This window comes from Doryrhamphus excisus, chromosome 11 (genome assembly GCF_030265055.1).
Source record: "Doryrhamphus excisus isolate RoL2022-K1 chromosome 11, RoL_Dexc_1.0, whole genome shotgun sequence".
NCBI classification, from domain to species: Eukaryota; Metazoa; Chordata; class Actinopteri; order Syngnathiformes; family Syngnathidae; genus Doryrhamphus; species Doryrhamphus excisus.
In genome coordinates this window covers 16025738-16047164 of record NC_080476.1, presented here as the reverse complement: position 1 = coordinate 16047164, position 21427 = coordinate 16025738, and the positions used below count along the sequence as shown (strand labels likewise).

The 21427-nt window shown below is 41.5% G+C and overlaps 1 protein-coding gene across 2 annotated transcripts in view; it reads left to right on the top strand.

Annotated features, from left to right (window-relative positions):
- aff4 (AF4/FMR2 family, member 4) overlaps window positions 1-21427 on the top strand; it is a 40841-nt gene that overhangs the window by 4594 nt on the left and 14820 nt on the right. Inside the window, exons 1-7 of one of the 2 annotated variants that reach the window (XM_058087138.1) lie at window positions 4118-4602; window positions 12766-12895; window positions 17435-18235; window positions 19695-19733; window positions 19853-19939; window positions 20136-20154; window positions 21311-21374. In XM_058087138.1, coding sequence (XP_057943121.1) covers window positions 4586-4602; window positions 12766-12895; window positions 17435-18235; window positions 19695-19733; window positions 19853-19939; window positions 20136-20154; window positions 21311-21374 — 1157 coding nt within the window. In that variant the 5' untranslated portion in view covers window positions 4118-4585. Of the gene's footprint in view, window positions 1-4117; window positions 4603-12765; window positions 12896-17434; window positions 18236-19694; window positions 19734-19852; window positions 19940-20135; window positions 20155-21310; window positions 21375-21427 lie in introns of those variants that run through there. The other variant, XM_058087139.1, reaches the window with a different exon arrangement.

Sequence of the window (21427 nt, the reverse complement as noted above, 5' to 3'; positions counted from 1 at the left end):
ACTGGAGCTCAGCTAATATTACGGTAGTAGTCGTGGTTCATGTGGACATTGTTACAGACTGTGTTGTGATACCGATAATCTGTCTTTTGACAGATACAAATGATAATAATGTAGATGTGTTAGTTATACTGTGTGTGTGTATCAGTACGCACATTCCTAACATCATTGTTTCTAGTTGATATTGTGATGCAAAATGGTCACATGACCTGTCAACACACGTCGGCGCCCTGCTGTTCGAATAATGTGACACCCGCTGAGACGGTGGTGCCTTCAAGTAGCTCTTGCCTCGCAAGAATGAGCGTGTGTACTCTAAGAATATGCCAATTAATACTGTTATGACTTGAAGTTACAGTATTGACATAAATACAGTAGACTAATTTCTTGTCACAAATTTGTTTCAGAAGGTCAGATGAAAACCGAGGCAATAATGTTAATCCAATTAATCCATTCCAGACAAGACCTATAACAGAAAATACATAATAAAGAGAATAATTGTGGTTCTACATCCTGAAAATGGTGCAAAAATAATTAGAAATGATTACGAATAACGATGGAACTTATTGTTGATGCGGATTTCCATAGTGTTTCTTTAACAAATTGCTAGCACCGATATTTTTTTGGTCCCATGGCAGGTTATTTAGCATTCTCACACAGGTCAGCAACATGTGGGGCTTTGTTGGGCAAACAGATTCGTTGAAGTGCAATATCGTATGAAAACCGGTCCAGTGGTTAGCGCACAGACCTCACAGCTAGGAGACCAGGGTTCAATTCCACCCTCTGCCATCTCTGTGTGGAGTTTGCATTTTCTCCCCGTGCATGCGTGGGTTTTCTCCGGGTACTCCGGTTTCCTCCCACATTCCAAAAACATGCTAGGTTAATTAGCAACTCCAAATTGTCCATAGGTATGAATGTGAGTGTGAATGGTTGTTTGTCTATGTGTGCCTTGTGATTGGCTGGCGACTAGTCCAGGGTGTACCCCACCTCTCGCCTGAAGACAGCTGGGATAGGCTCCAGCACCTCCGCGACCCTCGTGAGGAGAAAGCGGGAGAAAATGAATGAATGAATGAAAAACTGGGGACAACAAAAGACGATCCCTCATGTTCAAGTCCATTTCTTTTGCCGTGTCTGTGAAATAATTGGTTGATTGCAATGATAAAAAGTTCACCATGACCTTATCTGAAGGTTAGCATCACAACTCCTCCCTTGTTGTGTGCGAAACAACATTTTGAGGTCACTGATGAGTGTGAGTGACGGGAAGAAAAGCTCTTATCGATCTTATTTGTATGACAACATGTCATTTCTTTTTCCCCAAAGGTTGCGCTGTCCCAATTTCATCATTCGCATGAATTAAATGACATATCTTGATACTGACTTATTAAGTTAGGGGTTTTATCTTGGCCCGCACCCCCCAGGAAGTACTTTGTGCTTAATTATGCTAACAAACAAGCAATGAAAACAACCCTCTTACGGTTAGTAACAACGATTACCTTTCGCTAAAGGCTATTTTTATTGACTTCAAGTGGGGTTTGCGTGACCGAGTAGTGTGCTTGTCATGGCTGTATATGGGGGTCTTGTTGGTTCTCCTAGCCAAACAGCTGTTTATATGAGGCAGGCCTGCAGCTATTCAATGGACCCTCCTGTGGAATGCATGCAGTCAGCAGGTTTGCTTCAACAATACCAGTGGCGCTAATGCGGCTTCTACCTACACATTCCACTGTACGTGCTGATAGTATATAAAAATATAACATCACAGATTGTGTCGTTCAAAGGAATGAACACGGCTCTGTCTATTCATTGACCTTTTGTACACGTTTTAAGAAGATCTATTAACAAATAGAATGGAAAATCACAAAGCGGTCATTATGTGCTTTCCAAGCAGCGCATTATTCCATTTGTCCAACACGCACTTCTACTATATGACTGTAAGTGGCATATACTGTATAATTGATGTGCTGAAAATAACTGACCACTTAATCCAAGTATGACCTTTAAATAGAGAGAGAGAGAGAGCGAGAGAGACAGCGAAGGAAGGTGCGTTTTTTCCCCCCTGCCATGTGGGAATGGTGCAGTACTTCTAAGAAAAGCTGCAGTCATAACCAAATACTATCTTTTCTCATCGGTTGTGACAATACGTCACAGTCGGTTTGACTCAAGACTTCCAGTCCAGAAGTCACAGTTGTATTGTTTGTTTTCATTTATCTTTTAAAACAATAAATAAATATTGATACATGGTTGCATCAACATTTTCATGAGTTTGGTTCCCTGAGATGAACCGCAATTCTGCTGAAGCGTTTGAACCGTCACACATCACTCAATATGGCAAAGTAATTCTATTTGTAGTCCTGTGTACTTCCAAAGAAGTTCATTTTTGTGTTTACTCTTTATCATACTCTGATGACACATTTATCATGTGTCATCACCCTATCATAGCTGATGAAAACGTCAACCATTTCTTACAAGTCGAGTGCCTAGGAAATAAGCGCACTGTCACTTTAAGAGGCTGCACGGGTGCTTAACCCCTGTGCTAGGGGTACAGTGGGGGAGGGACGGAGGGCAGGGCACTTGTTGACGGAAAGACTGGCCCTGGTTGGCTCGGCCTCCCTGTGAGGAGTGACATCACACGGAGGAGAGGCCTCGCGGTGTAAAATAACATGTCCTTATATGGCGCAAGAGTGGACTATTCCATTTTGAGACCAGAGGTAGGCTCCGCTCCCTTCCTCCCAACTACTTGCTTCGCCTCTTTTTGTACTTGATGTTCTCACTATTTGACCTGCATGCTGACTGCAAGGCTTACTTACTTTTATGATGGAGTCAGAGGCTATATTGACATCTTAAAGATATGTTGTATGTTTTTAGTTTAGTAAAACATTACACACAGTATGGTACACAGTGTTTTTACATAATAAAAACATAACCACTGCTGTCAGTTACTGTTATTGAGGGAAAAAGTTATTGGTAGTTCTTGTCACTTTTGGAGTGTTTCATATATATTATATATATAAATATTATACCACCAGGAAAGACAAGTTTACATGAACACGATCAGAAGTCCAGCAAGTCTAGATGGCAACATTAACAATTGTTATCAAATTTGCATTTTGATAAATTTTGAGAAGAAAACATGTTGAATAATAAAAAAAAAATCAACATTCACAATGACAAACTCAATTAAATATGGTGTTATATCCATTCAAATGTACTAGCTGGCGCTAGCGATTCTTAGGGGTGTCAACGTGAACCCACTATGACTGATAATAAACGTTAAAAAAACGCACAGTAAGTGCTGAACGCCCACTATAAACTGGCACTCCTACCTACCTTGGTGTTCCACATGTGGCTGTATTAATTCTACAATTGATCAAAGTTACTTAATATTTGTCAGATCAAAACACGACTGCTGTACTGCAGATACTATTTCGGAAATTCACTTAAAAATTCGGATTATGTGCACTCCAGCCAGCAGAGGCGCTGTTGAGTCAGTCGCAACTAGCCAGCTGTATAAAGAACAAATATCTTACTTTTTATTTTTCTACACAAAATAAGATGAAAAATAAATAAACAAATCAAGAATAAAGAAAATCAATCTATCAGTAATAAATAAATAACTATAATAATAAAACGGCAAATAATAAAAACTTAAGAAAGTTTGTTGGTGGGTAGACAAATTATTTTTTCCAGATTAAAATGAACAAAGCATTATTAGAGCCCTGTAGACATGACAAAACACGACTATAGTCACATTTATACTCTTTTTATTTACAACATACTGCGCAACTGCAGGGTCTTGAGACACATGCTAACTCGCAAACTAGAGAGCTTGCGACCTAAACGGTAGCCTCCAAGTTATTTCCTTTAAACTTAAAAAGTCATAAACTTACCACTTCCACACGGATAGGGAGGATAACTATTAACAGTTATTTAACCTTTAACATGAACATGAATCAAAAGTAATAATTTTTTCTGGGTACATGATACCATACAGCATCCATATCAAACTTGCGCGGGCCGCACTAACATTAAACTTTCATATCAAGGTGGGGGCCTCAAACTAGTGTCCTGCGAGCCACATTTGGCCCGCGGGCCGCGTGTTTGAGACCCCTGCTTTAAAACGTGTGACCCCGAAATGCAGTTGTCATTTAAACAAAGGACTTCTCAATCTGTTTTATATTAAAACAATGTCTTGTGTAAGCAGCCTGTTCAACTGGAACACATTATAGAAACTTACTCTAAATTGCTGCTTTTTAAAAGTACATGAGCACCAAGTTCTTTACACTGCATTGTTCACCAGCCCACATAGCATGTGACCACCCCCGCCGCTTGCCACCATGGTACGTCCCGAGAAGAGCAGTCGCCTCCCCTCCTGAAGTCAGATTTGTCTCCTGTCTAAGGAAATGCACTGTACCTAAAAGGTGTACCGTAAAGTTGTTTGGGGGCTGTATGTCCCATAGATACAGATGAAGACGTAGACGGGTGTTGATTTGAAGGAGGGTGGTGACACACGTTTTTTAGGCTGACAAGCCATCACAGGAATACTTGTGAATCGCTTGTGAACACTTCTACTTCCAATGTCTCACTGTTTGGGGCCATGGCCTTTCAGTCAGGGTAAGAAACTTCTATCTCTATTTGACCGGTATAAGGCATTTCTTTAGAAGCCAATCCTTCTCAGGTAGCCTTTTTTAGAACAGAAGTGACAGTGACACAGAAGAAGCTGTATTCACTTAACCATCAGTTTGGCATCTTTTGTGAAAATATCCACTCCTGTAAGAGACGTGACCTGGCTCCTACGCGGCTTGGGACAGATGAGCTGATTAATTTAGGAACAGAGTGAACTGGCTTTTCAGCTCAAGCAGACTTTGACCTTTTCAACACACTGGAGAGTGATTACAATAAAATGGAGCCGGCCACTTGTGTAATATATTAAACACACCGTTTGCAAGAAATGGTGCTTGCTTAGTCGCTTTTCTTGACTACTTTTGTTGTCTGGATGCTGTTGTACAAGTGTAAGACGTTATTGTGTACAACTTGTGGACATTCCCTTCCGCTATGCTGATGTAAACATGATGTCTTATAAACAGACTTCCTCTGCTGAGAAACAGTTTGCACTGTGATTATTTTCTTTTGCTCTGCCGCAAACTTCACTTCCAGTCCGTCATATTGCACAGAAACGGGCTAACAATTCTCAAAAAATGTCACGTTTCAGTATTATAAATCATTTTGTCCACTTGTATCGGCTTGTCCTTGCTTTGCTCTAGGGCAGTGATTTTCAACCACACATATAGACAAACAACCATTCACACTCACATTCATACCTATGGACAATTTGGAGTCGCCAATTAACCTAGCATGTTTTTGAAATGTGGGAGGAAACCGGAGCCTGTGCGGAAGCAGTTCCACATATTTTAAGGTTTTATGCTCAAACAGTTTCTCCAACAAGCAAACACTTTCTCGGAAATGCATAAACAACTGAAAACTGAACAATACCACACTCATGAGCATCTTAACCAAAATCATATTTTAAATCAGGGGTCTCAAACACGCGGCCCGCGGGCCAAATGTGGCCCGCAGGACACTAGTTTGAGGCCCCCGCCTTGATATGAAAGTTTAATGTTAGTGCGGCCCGCGCAAGTTTGATATGGATGCTGTATGGTATCATGTACCCAGAAAAAATTATTACGTTTGATTAATGTTCATGTTAAAGGTTAAATAACTGTTAATAGTTATCCTCCCTATCCGTGTGGAAGTGGTAAGTTTTTGGCTATTTAAGTTTAAAGGAAATAACTTGAAGGCTACCGTTTAGGTCGCTAGCTCTCTAGTTTGCGAGTTAGCATGTGTCTCAAGGCCCTGCAGTTGCGCAATATGTTGTAAATAAAAAGAGTATAAATGTGACTATAGTCGTGTTTTGTCATGTCTACAGGGCTCTAATAATGCTTCGTTCATTTTAATTTGAAAAAAATAATTTGTCTACCCACCAACTATATGTGGTTTCTTAAGTTTTTATTCTTTGCTGTTTTATTATTATTATATTTATTTATTACTGATTGATTGATTTTCTTTATTCTTGATTTATTTATTTTTCATCTTATTTTGTGTAGAAAAATAAAAAGTAAGATATATTTGAGAACAGTGGAATGTTTTATCAGAGCTTTTATTGTAGAAAATCGGAACCAAAGCACTGTTTGTTTGTTTTTTTGGAAAACTTGATACGGCCCAGCCTTGCCCAGACCCTAGCACCAGTGGCCCCCGGGTAAATTGAGTTTGAGACCCCTGTTTTAAATACTCAACGTCCATTTGGGTTGCAAAATTCTACTTGTGGGCCTCTGCTAGTCACATTAAATATACAAATCGCTGGAAAAAATGCGAGCAAACTCGATGTTCGGTACTTGCACACGTGTAGTCAACTAGTTTCAGTCTTCAAAATGCAGATGCCATGTAAACAAGCAGTGAAAACATTGTTGTCTTTTTTGACACATGCGAAGAAATGTTGACGAAAACCTATTCGGTGCCATTGTTTTTATATATAAAGGCATTCCTGAACAGACTTGTGGTTCACATCACCATATAAACTTGCTCTAGCCCCAATTTAGATCCTGGCACTCCTCCTTGTTTATTAAAACAAGACACATACACTGCTAGTAAACACACACCAATGTACAGGCAAAGCAACTTTATTATTTTGCGCTATAGCTCCTAAATACAAACAAGTATCGTAGAAACCATAACTGGGATAATTCACCCTCTACTTCCGCTGACTTTCTTGACAATAGTGTTGTATGACAGGGTGTTACCCCCTGCCTAACTAATAAAAACCCACAGAGCGGGTCAATTAAGCGGGCCGAATGGACTTGAGCAGTGTTTACAAAGGGATTGTGAGCCCCCGGGGGGCGGTTTGATTGTTAAGTACTACGCCAACAGTGGCCCGTTCACACATTCAGCTGCAAACTGACTTTGACAGGCTTATTTTCATGTATACATATGTTACATCTGCATACTTGTTGGTTTTCTCAGTTTTATCTCTTGCTGCTGCTCTACTCTTGTTTACACAGCTTCACCTGTCACTAAAGTGGACACGACTGTACACTGTGTTTTCAGGAAAAACACTAGTACTCCCAGTACCTTTAAATTAACTCTTTAAATACCAAAGACATATTTACAAGTTTTAATAATCCCAGACGGTCGATGCCAAAAACATTTAGGGTTGGGCGATATTTTCTATGTAACGGTATAGATTCTTCCAATGATGAGAAAATGACATACCGGTATAAATGATCAAACATAGACAAGCCGAGTTGATGACATCGTGCCGCGGTGGATATATAGCAGGGGTCTCAAACATGCGGCCCGTGGGCCAAATGTGGCCCGCAGGACAGTAGTTTGAGGCCCCCGCCTTGATATAAAAGTTTACTGTTAGTGCGGCCTGCGCAAGTATGATATGGATGCTGTATGGTATCATGTACCCAGAAAAAATTATTACGTTTGATTAATGTTCATGTTAAAGGTTAAATAACTGTTAATAGTTATCCTCCCTATCCGTGTGGAAGTGGTAAGTTTTTGGCTTTTTAAGTTTAAAGGAAATAACTTGGAGGCTACTGTTTAGGTCGCTAGCTCTCTAGTTTGGGAGTTAGCATGTGTCTCAAGACCCTGCAGTTGCGCAATATGTTGTAAATAAAAAGAGTATAGCATATATTAATATATGATATCATTATGGCAGTCCTTTCATTTTACATGGGGCAAGTTCGGGCAAGTAGTTCTCACCTTAAGGATTCCCCATGAACAAGTAATTTTTTGTTTTTAAATGTAGAACCCTGCTAAAGCTTTGAAACAAAAAGAAAAAGCGTAAAAATCAGCCAGGCGTGTCACCTCTTGGCTTTAAGTCAACGCCGCTTGAGCTCAACCAAGAGCAACAAAGATTTCACGTCTGTTGACAAGAGCACGCATGTACAGTTCAGACCTCTCCCGTTAACACAACATGCAGGGATTACTTCAACTGTTGCTACACGCGGCTTGTCGGGAGAAAAGGAAACAGATTTGAAGCGATTTCAGGGACCGAGATCAACACCAAGATCCCAAGAGGTGTATTCATAATAACAGAAAAAAAAAGCTGCACTTTTCAAGTGGAGAACCGTGTAGCCAAATTGTGACTCATTTATCTGTGCCTGACTCAAATTCACAACTGAAACACTTCAACTGGGGCACATGTCATCGGCGAGATGCATACGAAATGAGTCAGGATGGCGATTTACAAGCAGGCTTCATTCAAGCAGAGCCGAGTTAGGCAAAAAAAAAAGCCCCATAACCACCACACTTGTAATTAGTGCTCATTTAAATCGTGGTGTAAATGACAGTGATTTAGGTTTATTTCTCCATGTCCAAACATCCATCAACACAAAGCGTGTTGATGTTTTATGATGGCTGACTTCAAATGAGTGATTGACTCCATCAGTAAAATCTCTGATCCTTTCTGCTGCCAGGATGTTCTTTTTAAGTCATTCAATAGCAGCCCTTTTACAAGGTACACAGAATATTGTGTTCTATGGCTTTATAAACATGGAAGAGAGATTAGACTCTTGTCTTTCATCAAAAAAAAAAAGGTTTGATTATACTTTTTGCCGTTCTAAGTACCGCTCAAATGTTTGGGATCACTTGCTACTTTTTTTTTTTTACAAAGAAAAATACATTTTCAAATGTTTTAACTTAATCAGATGATTTTGAAAGAAAGATCTACATTTTTGCATAGAGGCCTACGATCAACAACTGTCAGTCCTCTGCATCAATCTCCTGGTATGGCTGCTAATCCAAGTTCGTCATTTTATAAGGCTAATAGATGATTAGAAAAGCCATCTAAAAATCTAAACTACAACTAAAATCTCTTACCATGCTGTTAACTACTCACTTCAGAGAGCAGCACAAACTGGGTCCAACAAGGACAGAAAAACGCTGCACAACTGTGCAAGAAGACAAATATCTGAGAGTGTGTAGTTTAGGACAAAGACGCCTCACAGGTCGTCACCTGGCAGCTGCACTAAATAGTACCCGTCAAACACGAGTGTCAGGAATAAAAAAAAGTAATAAAAAATCAAGAATAAAGAAAATCAATCAATCAGTAATAAATAAATATAATTATAATAAAACAGCAAATAATTAAAAATTAAGAAACCACACATAGTTGGTGGGTAGACATTAAAATGAACAAAGCGTTATTAGAGCCCTGTAGACACGACAAACCACAACTATAGTCACATTTATACTCTTTTTATTTACAACATATTGCGCAACTGCAGGGTCTTGAGACACATGCTAACTCACAAACTAGAGAGCTGGCGACCTAAACGGTAGCCTTCAAGTTATTTCCTTTAAACTTAAATAGCCAAAAACTTACCACTTCCACACGGATAGGGAGGATAACTATTAACAGTTATTTAACCTTTTAACATGAACAGGAATCAAACGTAATAATTTTTTCTGGGTACATGATACCATACAGCATCCATATCAAACTTGCGCGGGCCGCACTAACATTAAACTTTCATATCAAGGCGGGGGGCCTCAAACTAGTGTCCTGCGGGCCGCATGTTTGAGACCCCTGATGTAGACCATGTTGGCAGGGATGCCATGATAGATGTTTTCGTAGTCAAATGATCGCGAACAAGAACGGATGTGAGTAAAACGCGGACTGTGGACCACAGACCGCATCTAAATAAACGATTCTGATTGGTCCATTTCAAGATTTGCAAGGATTGGTTTGCAATTTTACCAACACCCAACAAGAACCGCTTTTAAAAACTCTTGGCAGTATGGCATGCCAAAGTGCACTTGCCCGACGGGAATATCACTGATTGAATTTACTTGCCCCGGGCCATCGGTACATCGTTATTGTCCATCCCTGCTTAGGCGTATTTATGGCAGTTTTGTTATTTCTCCCTGGTGTGAATTGAAAAATCCCAACACCGAGAGGCTTTTTAAATTTTTTTTTTTTTACTTTTTTTCTCTTTTTTTTCTTTTATATTTGGACCCATATTGTGGTCAGAATACATGTGGAAGTGTTTGTTGTCACTCCAGTCTCCTCGCTGTTAAGTGGTGCTGCATGACAGCACTTTGATCGCGCTAATGAGGGCCCAGTATGCTTTTATGGCTCACTTGTTCTCCAGAGTAACAGAAAAAGAACTCTTAATTGTCTGCCGTTGGAGAAATTCTATTTGTAGTGGAACATCTGCCCCAAAAAGCTGTACAACTTAGAGTCCAACCAAGCTTTGTTAGAAAGATATGTCTTGAAAATAATAATAATAATAGTAATAATTCGATTCCACCCTCGGCCATCTCTGTGTGGAGTTTGCATGTTGTCCCCGTGCATGTGTGGGTTTTCTCCGGGTACTCCGGTTTCCTCCCACATTCCAAAAAAACATGCTAGGTTAATTAGCGACTCCAAATTGTCCATAGGTATGAATGTGAGTGTGAATGATTGTTTGTCGATATGTGCCCTGTGATTGGCTGGCGACCAGTCCAGGGTGTGCCCCGCCTCTCGCCCGAAGACAGCACTCCCGCGAAAAAGCGGTAATGAATGAATGAATGAATGAATGAATGAATGAATGAATAATCATTATGCATATGTGATGGCAAAGAGGAAAACTATGATGATAGCCATAGAACCGCAGCAGAGCAGGAAATACTCTAGATCAGGGGTGGGTAAACTGCAGCCCATGGGCCACATCAGACCCGCCAAACGTAAAAAAAAAACACCCTAACCGTCAACGTGACTTGTGGTGTTATTGTCGCATGCTTGAGTCACCAAAACCTTCAGATGCAAAAAAAAAATGTATAAAAAAAGCCATCCAAACAACACACACAACCTGCCCACTGCACCATACAAACAAATACCCATACCAGAAAAAACACCCATATATTCCTGCTGCATGGCATGCTAGGAAGCTTGTGGTACTTGTGGTACTTTTGCCGCATTTTTGCGAGATTGCGAAAACGTCAGAGAAAATGTCAGAGAAGTAAACAAGTAAACATTGAAACTCAATGTTTTATTCTTCATAGTTCATATTGTTGTTGCAGCTGGATTACCCGGCATACCTTGCAGGCATTTGGTAAATAATAGTTTAAAGTTATGTGTTATGTTTAGTGCTTAGTTGTCAAGTTATGTGATGCGTTAAACTTGCGATGGATGTGTTGTGATTTCGTTTTGTTGCACCGTTCTTCTGCTTGATGCCACTTATATATATATATAGACGCCCCCTCCGTAAAAAATTTTGAACCAAATGTTGCCGGCGAGTCAAAAAAGTTGCCCCACCCCTGGTCTAGTGCCTAAGTGTCGTCCATTCGGGACAGATACACAATTACTTGTGTAGACAGAACTACCACAAAATGTGACCACAGGTGTCTTTTTTAGCAATGGCGTCTACAAACTGAGCATCTGCTTGCAGTCATTGGAGGCGACTGCAGCGTCTAGACTAGTCTAAGCCTATTAGACTACTTTCTCCATACGCCATGATGCACGGGCAGCATTAGCCGACTATCCTATATGGGCTTCAACGTAAACTGTAGCTCTACGCAGAAAGCAGATAACACCTGGTGTCTAACAACGACTTAGCACTTGACAATGTTTTTTGCCCTAAGAGTACATCTTAAAATGTACGGTACTACACAATACCGAGGAGCCTTGGTTTTCACATACCCAGGTTTTCCTTTTCCCCACAAATATTTCTTTATTTTTGTACACTGTTATCACATGGTTATTTTATAGTTGGGACACTATAGACCAGGGGTCTCAAACACGCAGCCCGCGGGCCAAATGTGGCCCGCAGGACACTAGTTTGAGGCCCCCGCCTTGATATGAAAGTTTAATGTTAGTGCGGCCCGCGCAAGTTTGATATGGATGCTGTATGGTATCATGTACCCAGAAAAAATTATTACGTTTGATTCATGTTCATGTTAAAGGTTAAATAACTGTTAATAGTTATCCTCCCTATCCGTGTGGAAGTGGTAAGTTTTTGGCTATTTTAAGTTTAAAGGAAATAACTTGGAGGCTACCGTTTAGGTTGCTAGCGCTCTAGTTTGCGAGTTAGCATGTGTCTCAAGACCCTGCAGTTGCGCAATATGTTGTAAATAAAAAGAGTATAAATGTGACTATAGTCGTGTTTTGTCTACAGGGCTCTAATAATGCTTTGTTCATTTTAATCTGAAAAAAATAATTTGTCTACCCACCAACTATATGTGGTTTCTTAAGTTTTTATTATTTGCCGTTTTATTATTATTATTTTATTTATTTATGACTGATTGATTGATTTTCTTTATTCTTGATTTGTTTATTTATTTTTCATCTTATTTTGTTTAGAAAAATAAAAAGTAAGATATTTGAGAACAGTGGAATGTTTTATCAGAGCTTTTATTGTAGAAAATTGGAACCAAAGCGAAGTGTTTTTTAATTTTTTTGTTTTTAATAAATGCGTTTTTTTGGAAAACCTGATGCGGCCCAGTCTCACCCAGGCTCCAGCACCCCCCGCGACCCTCGTGAGGAAAAGCGGTAGAAAATGAATGAATGAATGTTAAATTCATTTTATTTTATTAGTTGGTTATTTGTATTGTGTTAATATTTTGGGTTAATGGACTGAATTCATTGAATTTACATTATTTCTTATAAGAAAAAAATATTCAATTTTTGTACCTTTCTGTGTTCACCTGACCTTTTTGGAAGATATTGACAAAAACCGAGGTTCCACTCGACATTGACATGTTTGTTGATATTGTCTTGTCCCGTGCTTCCAGCAACATGAACCGTGAGGACCGGAATGTGCTCCGAATGAAAGAAAGAGAAAGGAGAAATCAAGAAATCCAGCAGGGAGGAGGCGAGGCCTTTCCAGCAAATTCCCCTCTTTTCCCAGAGCCTTACAAAGTGGTAAGCTTATTCATAGTCAATCAGTGGCATGGCACCGAGTCAGAAATGCACATTTTTCAGATGCGAGAGATGACAGGATTTTTGTTTGTGTGTGTGTGTTCAACTGACGGGGACCGTTAACCTTTGAACCCTACTTGCTTTGGACGTTTTTGTGGAAGTGTGTTATTACCAAGCCACATTTTATTACAAAGCCAAAAACGGAAAAAAACGATACACACCCCCCCCCCCCCCTTGCGTTTTTTGTCAAAAATCGCAAAATTCAAACTCTGGCATTTTATGCAATTTTTGGGTGCTTCTGGGGCCCCTGTTGAGTGTGTGTGAGGTTTCCACTGTGTTTTTGAAAAACTGAAAAAAACGATACACCCCCCTTATGTTTTTTGTCAAAAATCGCAAAATTCAAACTCTGACATTTTATGCCATTTTTGGGTGCTTCTGGGGCCCCTGTTGAGTGTGTGTGAGGTTTCCACTTTTATTTTGAACAGAAAAGTGCATTAGAAGCAAGTTGAAAAAAATGAAAAAAACTGAAAAAAACGATAACCCCCTAAAAGTGACATCCATAAATGGGGAGTTGCGTCATCAGCTCTTCATGCATCCTGTGCAAAAAAACAAACGGAAAATGCTAATCGTAAATAAGTTTGTGGGATTTGGCGTTCGGGTTTATAAAAATGTATGATTACATCTTTGGTATTGAATGAGTTAAAGTACAAAACCCTATACCAGGCGTCTCAAACACGAGTTTGAGACCCCTGCCCTATACAGTGTGAACAGACCACACTTCCTGCCATGGCCCCCCTCATGTTGAGGCACACAAGAAGTAGATGTAGGCCAGCCAGCTCCGGCCTGGACTGTAAAGACATTAAATAAGATTTGCTCTTCCCGCACTGATCTAATCTTTACCACTAACCCGATTTTCACGGAGCTAAGTAGCTCTTCTCCCTGAGCTGGAAGCTAGTCGTTCGGGCAACATTGAGGAATGTGTGCCGGGGTGATAGAAAGGGGACTGGAGGTGAGTGAGTGATGGATGAGTGTTTTTAAGCCCTCATCGCGGAAGGTAAAAATTTGGAGGAGGTGTTTTGGGGTTTGCTTTAGCATGCTGGGCCCAAATCTACGTGCGTAAAGCCAGTTTGTTTAAACGTTGATTTTCTACGATTTCTATCGCTCGCCTCCTGCCTGTCATCTTACATAACATTTGCTGCATGACTTCCCCCCCCCCCGTCATGCCCCACTAAGTGGATATGTGCTGTGTTGTATGTGGAAAGGCTACATGTGCACACCATTGCATCTGTTGGCTTCTTATCGCTAGTGTGTGTGTTTCTTTTTCCAGTACAGTACAATAGTGACGCCAACTACCGACCACAAAGCAAATTTTTGGAGTTTTGTTTTTTTTTATAATACTTGCCGAATAAAGAGGATTCAGATTTGGATTAATTAGTAACTTGGAAAAATAATTACATTTATGTTTGGCAAATTGACATTCAGAAACATCCCAACATTGCCTAGCAGCAGATCTGACCTTCATTCGTGTTTACATTTCACACAGCAACATGTCATACCTCATTCAGTAATGAAATTAACTATAGTTTGAATTTTGTGATTTTTGACAAAAAACTGTAGGGGGGGGTTATCGTTTTTTAATTTTTTTCAACTTGCTTTTAAAGCACTTTTCTGTCAAAAATAAAAGTGGAAACCTCACACACACTCAACAGGGGACCCAGAAGCATCCAAAAATGGCATAAAATGCCAGATTTTGAATTTGGTGATTTTTGACAAACAACGTAAGGGCGGCGGGTGTATTGTTTTTTTCAACTTGTATCATTTTTTTTCAGTTTTTTTCAACTTGCTTCTAATGTATTTTTCTGGTCAAAAACATAAAATGCCAGAGTTTGAATTTTGCGATTTTTGACAAAAACGTAGGGGGGGGGTGTGTATCGTTTTTTCAGTTTTTTTCAACTTGCTTCTAATGCACTTTTCTGGTCAAAAACACAGTGGAAACCTCACACACACTCAACAGGGGCCCCAGAAGCACCCAAAAATAAAACCTCAGTGGAGCACATATAAGACATTTGGAGGAGGAAGTTGGTGTGTCGTTGGTTTGTCGTCCTCCCGCACCAAAGTTCCTTCCTGGCTCCGTTTTTTTATGTGAATACCCAAGTACTAGAAACAACAGAAAATAGGTCTTGGGTGGTTTGAGAAGTATCCGTGGTAATTACTTACACATCACATGTGTTAAGCAGGGCCGTGTTGGCAGGGGAGGTTGCGGAGTCGATGTTATGACCGAGCAAGTAAGTGATTTCCTGCTTCAGATAGCGGCTTGTGTTTCCTCCTGTGTAAATCTGTCTTAACAAAATAACGATCTGAGGCTAAATGTGAAACTGGATAGGCCATGCGCCCCCCCTCCAAAACATGCTCCCTGGTAGCAGGTCAGCAAAACCACGGTGGGAGCTTTACATCTGGCTTTGATCAATACTCACTGGTGTGTTGGACTTGACCACAAGCTTACTTTGACTGTATTGTTATGTTGTCAGCGACATGGGTTGATGACGCTCGCTGGATGGGACCTAATCAGCATTTTAGGTCTTTATTGGTGTTTTATATTGGCAAAAGCAGGTACCAGGGTTCGACAATAACGATGTACCGATGGCCCGGGGCAAGTTAAAACAAAATTCGAGCAAGTAAACCCAATCAGCACTTTGGCATGCCATACTGCCAATAATTTTTTTTAAAGCGGTTCTTGTTGGGTGTTGGTAAAATCCGGTGGTAATTTGCCAACCAATCCTTGCAAATCTTGAAACGGACCAATCAGAATCGTTTATTTAGACCACGGTCTGCGTTTTACCCACACCCGTTCTTGTTCGCGATCAACCAATCAGCGATGGTTTGACTATGAAAACATCTATCATGGCATTGTGAAACGAATGAATGATGCTAACCAACGTTCTACTGTATTATGTCTTAGTAGTTGGGCAGTAGTCGTCATAGTAGTAGTCTGTTGCGGTTCCTCGTACGCAGAGCCAATACAATATGGGTGAAAAAAATCCACTATTATCTCTCATTGGTCGAGAAAATTCATAATTTCATCCCCACATGCTTATTTGTTTTAAGCAATCATGACTGGAGATGACCAAAACAAGCATTAATTCCCCATGGGCAACATAATTTTTGTTTTTAATGTAGAGCCCCTGGGTACTAGCTTGTACTTTACTAGAAGCCCAGCATGCTGTCACTACAACATTTGGATACATGGATAGATAAGACAACAACCAGGGGTGTCCATGATATTGACATCAGATATGGGCCATTATCACATACTACAGTATTAATTGTCCCTGTACCCTAGAAAGCGCCCATGAATGATACGTGAAAAGGCCGAAATGATACTGCCTCAAAGCCCAGGGCAGTGATACTGATAAAATATAGAGTTTTTAACCATGTTCAGTATCAGCCCCCCGTAGCTGTCCACTCAGAGCGCGCTGCTCTGGTATCGTGTCCGTGAAACAACCAATCAGAGAACAGCTCACGAGTGCTTAGTGCCTAGTGCTTCTCCAGTTACCAAAAAAACCCAAACTTGATTAATGGAACTTTTAATTGTCAGACATTGATAAGATAAGACTGTTGATAAAATATTATTGTTGAAATATTTTTGCAATTGTTGTGTTTACACTGTTTAGATATAATACAGTAAACCTCGGATATATCGGATTCAATTGTTCCCACTGGTTTTGTCCGATATAAGCGAAATCCATTATATGCGTATACCGGAAAATGTCCGTTTTACGCATATATCGGATTTATATCCGGTATATGCGTAAATCGGATTTTATCCGTTATAAAAAGGCACTTCCTTGACTATGTTTCCAATGTACCTGGACGCGCAGGCAACGCTGCAAATGACGTCGTATAGCGGCCTGTCACGATTCGGCGAATCGGAGCGCCACGATGCGGCCATCCGATATATGCGAGGGAAATTTAATGGAAATGCATTGGAACGGGACTGGAGATTTTGTCCGAAATAGGTGAAATCCGTTATAAAAAATCTGATATATGCAATGAATTTTTATTGGAAATGCATTACAGAAAAATTGGTTCTTTTTTATCTGTCCGTTGTGAGCGAATTTCCGATATATCCGAGTCCGATATATCCGAGGTTTACTGTATATGTAATAAACTGAAAATTTTCTGGAAAAAAAATGGTATTTTGATGAAATAGTACGTGATAATAAGATCATCACATGGTTTGTCTGGTATCAGGCCCTGTATCATGCCCCCGCGTGCTCGATCTTCGGTCTCGGGCTGATACTGACACTTGGGGGCATGATACCTGGCCTGATACCAGACAAACCATGTGATAACCTATAAATATCAGATATGTACTTTAGGTGTGTCATTATGTGTGTGATTTTTGTCTCCCGTATTGCTCTTATTTACAAAATTCTAGCTTCATTGATTCCTTGATTAATTTGTCCACACTGACTGTTTTGTCTTTTGTTTCTTTTTCTCCCATACTCCACTCTGCCCCGCCTCTTCCTTCCCCGACTGCAGTCCAGCAAAGAAGATAAACTGTCCAGCCGTATTCAGAGCATGCTGGGCAATTACGACGAGATGAAAGAACCAATTGGTGACACCCTTCCGAAGCTCAGCACCAAACCAACGAACAGCTCATCTTCCTCGGAGGAGAAATCAGGCCCGACTTTGTTTGCCGGCGACCAGCGAGGAAGCGGCAGCAGCCAGAGCAGCAAGTGGACTCCTGTCGGCCCCGCATCAGGAGCCTCCTCATCCCAGTCTCAGAAACGCTCCGGACTCCAGGGGGGCCACAGTAGCCAGAGGGGCAACGGCGGTAGCAGCGGCAGCGGCAGCAGCAGTAGCCAAAGACACGGCGGAGAGGTGCGGGAAAAGAAGTCGAGTAAACACGGCGGAGGGTCCGATCACTCAAAGTCGCACACATCGAGTCCGGCGAAGGGCTCGCTGAGCTCCTCCGGCGTCAACAGCCACTCGCGGAGCTCGTTGGCCGCCGAGCAGCACCACAGCAAGGAACGCTACAGGTCCAAGTCCCCCCGGGACCGAGAGGCCAACTGGGACTCGCCCTCGCGGCTTCACACCGCCTTCCCCAGCGGACAGCACTCAAATCAGGCCTTCCCCCCGTCGCTCATGTCCAAACCGGGCTCCATGCTTCAGAAGCCCACGGCCTATGTGAGGCCTATGGACGGCCAGGAGACAGCGGAAGCCAAGAGCTCACAAGCGGAGAGCTACAGCGGACAGTCGCACAGCAACAACATGGGGGAGATGAAGTCTAATGGCAAGGCATCGCTGACCAAACTTAAGATCCCCTCGCAGCCTGTAGAGGTACGACTTTTTATCAAATCAACTTTATTTGTATAGCACTTTTCCTGCAAAGACATGCAACACAAAGTGCTTTACAGAATTAAACAATTACCACAATTAAAAGGAAAAACAAATACGAAGAAAGCCCCTCCCTTCCACCCTCCATAATAGACACACACACCCACACACACACACCTTTGGGGCCATCCACACTGGGACGAGCCGCAGGTCGTGCCATCGGGGGACCAGCACCCGGGCCCCCCGACCCCGACAGATGGGCGGACCCCCACATTAAAGGGAGGAACCCCCAGCCGGCCGGGTCGAAGGGAGACTACCTAAAGGTAGTCTTCCAAGTTATTTACTTTAAACTTAAATCGCCAAAAACGTACCACTTCCACACGGATAGGGAGGATAAATATTAACAGTTATTTAACCTTTAACATGAACATGAATCAAAGGTAATAATTTTTTCCGGGTACATGATACCGTACAGCATCCATATCAAACTTGCGCGGGCCTCACTAACATGAAACTTTCATATCAAGGCGGGGGCCTCAAACTAGTGTCCTGCGAGCCACATTTGGTCTGCGGGCCGCGTGTTTGAGACCCCTGATTTATATAATACGGCGACTCCAAATTGTCCATAGGTATGAATGTGATATGTGATAATGTGAAAATTAACAAAGCATTCTTAGAGCCCTGTAGACATGACAAAACACGACTATAGTCACATTTATACTTTTTTTATTCACAACATATTGCGCAACTGCAGGATCTTGAGACACATGCTAACTCTCAAACTAGAGAGCTAGCGACCTAAACGGTAGCCTTCAAGTTATTTTCCTTTAAACTTAAATAGCCAAAAACTTACCACTTCCACACGGATAGGGAGGATAACTATTAACAGTTATTTAACCTTTAACATGAACATTAATCAAACGTAATCATTTTTTCTGGGTACATGATACCATACAGCATCCATATCAAACTTGCGCGGGCCGCACTAACATTAAACTTTCATATCAAGGCGGGGGCCTCAAACTAGTGTCCTGCGGGCCACATTTGGCCTGCGGGCCGCGTGTTTGAGACCCCTGATTTATATAATACGGCGACTCCAAATTGTCCATAGGTATGAATGTGAGTGCGAATGGTTGTTTGTCTATATGTGCCCTGTGATTGGCTGGCGACCAGTCCAGGGTGTACCCCGCCTCTCGCCCCGGGACAGCTGGGATAGGCTCCAGCACCCCTGCGACCCATTCATTCATTCAAAAAATGAATGAATGAATGAATGCTTTGTATGCAAATGTATGTTTGTATCTCGCTAAAAGCTATAGCCACATGTCTGAAAATGCCCCACTGACTTTCCGTATATTCCAAACCTGTTCCACTTTCCACAACTCCCTAGCTAAACTCGACGTGTGGTGGAATGCTTTACTGCTGTAAAAAGGAAAACTCAAGTGTATTGTGTCTTGTTTTTTAGGGATCCGGGGATGCCAACTGCGTGGATGAGATTCTGAAGGTGTGTATGTTACCGGTGGTTAGTATTTCTGTGAAAGTATTCAGCGTCTTCAGCCTTGCGTCAAGAGTGTTTCACAAAGCCTGCACCTTATTTTTCCCCTCTGCCTGCGTGCGTCTCAGGAAATGACTCAGTCCTGGCCCCCTCCATTGACAGCCATCCACACCCCCTGCAAGACGGAGCCCTCCAAGTTTCCGTTCCCCACCAAGGTCAGCATTGCCCAGCAGCTGCCTTTTTATTCAGTGTGTCGAGATGCACTTTTTCTAAGGTTCTAATCATCGATGCTTTGTTTCTGTAGTTAACTGATAAGACCTATGTTCTGGCTAGTCAGTGAATGTTACATGAAACAGAATAATCGCAAAGGACTAATACTGATGTTTCTTTTTTTTTTTTTTTCTACCACAGGATTCTCACTCCTTTGCAAGTGAGTAAGACACCCGATTCCCAGTCTCTGCTATATAGACATGCAGACATACATTCCACCAAAGTTGCAACCTCCCTGAGGCCCACCAAAATACATCATGGATTGCCGTCACATTGATATACGTATAATGTACATCAGGGGTCTCAAACTTGCGGCCCGTCAAAAATCACAAAATTTTAACACTGGCATTTTATGCCATTTTTGGGTACTCCTTGGGCCCCTGTTGAGTGTGTGTGAGGTTTCCAGTGTTTTTTCTACCAAAAAAGTGCAATAGCAGCAAGTTGAAAAATCTGAAAAAAAAAAAAAAAAAAAAACGACATCAGTGGTCTCAAACTCGCGGCCCGCGGGCCAAATGTAGCCCGCAAGACGCTAGTTTGAGGCCCCCACCTTGATACCAAAGTTTAATGTTGAAATGACAGCTCAAAGCTGTGTGCACACCGGACACAATTAACATGATTTTGCCCCGCCCCATACTGTTACCCTACCCTTGTTACCCCGCCCTGTTTTGCTTTGGATTAGCAATGAAGCTAAAGGCTTATGACGCTGGGTTACAAATAAATGCAGGAAATGATTTGGAATAAAACGGAAAATACACGTCAAGATAAAGCATCTCATCAAACATGTTGTTAAAGTTACGAGGCCGCTCCCAGATGGAACTGAGTATGATGCTAACTTGTTAATTGGGTCAAATTATTAGGTTTCATTAATGTTCATGTTAAAGGTTAAATAACTGTTAATACTGTACATTTGAATCTTGCAACCTAAACGGTAGCCTCCAAGTTATTTCCTTTAAACTTAAATAGCCAAAAACTTACCACTTCCACACGGATAGGGAGGATAACTATTAACAGTTATTTAACCTTTAACAGCATCCATATCAAACTTGCGCGGGCCGCACTAACATTAAACTTTCATATCAAGGCGGGGGCCTCAAGCTAGTGTCCTGCGGGCCACATTTGGCCCGCGGGCCGCTGTTTGAGACCCCCTGATTTATATAATACGGCGACTCCTAATTGTCCATAGGTATGAATGTGAGTGTGAATGGTTGTTTGTCTGTGTGGTTAGCCACATTTGGCCCGCGTGTTTGAGACCCCTGCTCTAATGTGTTGCTAATGCGTTTATTTACACTCTCCTAACTTCCACGTTTGTTTTACAGAGCGAGGCGGTTCTTCCAAGAGCTCAAGCAGCCACCAGTCCAAAGCTTGTGATGACCAGCCAACGTACGCATTTTCAATTTGACCTCATTTATAGCGTGACCGCTCCCGAGAATTCT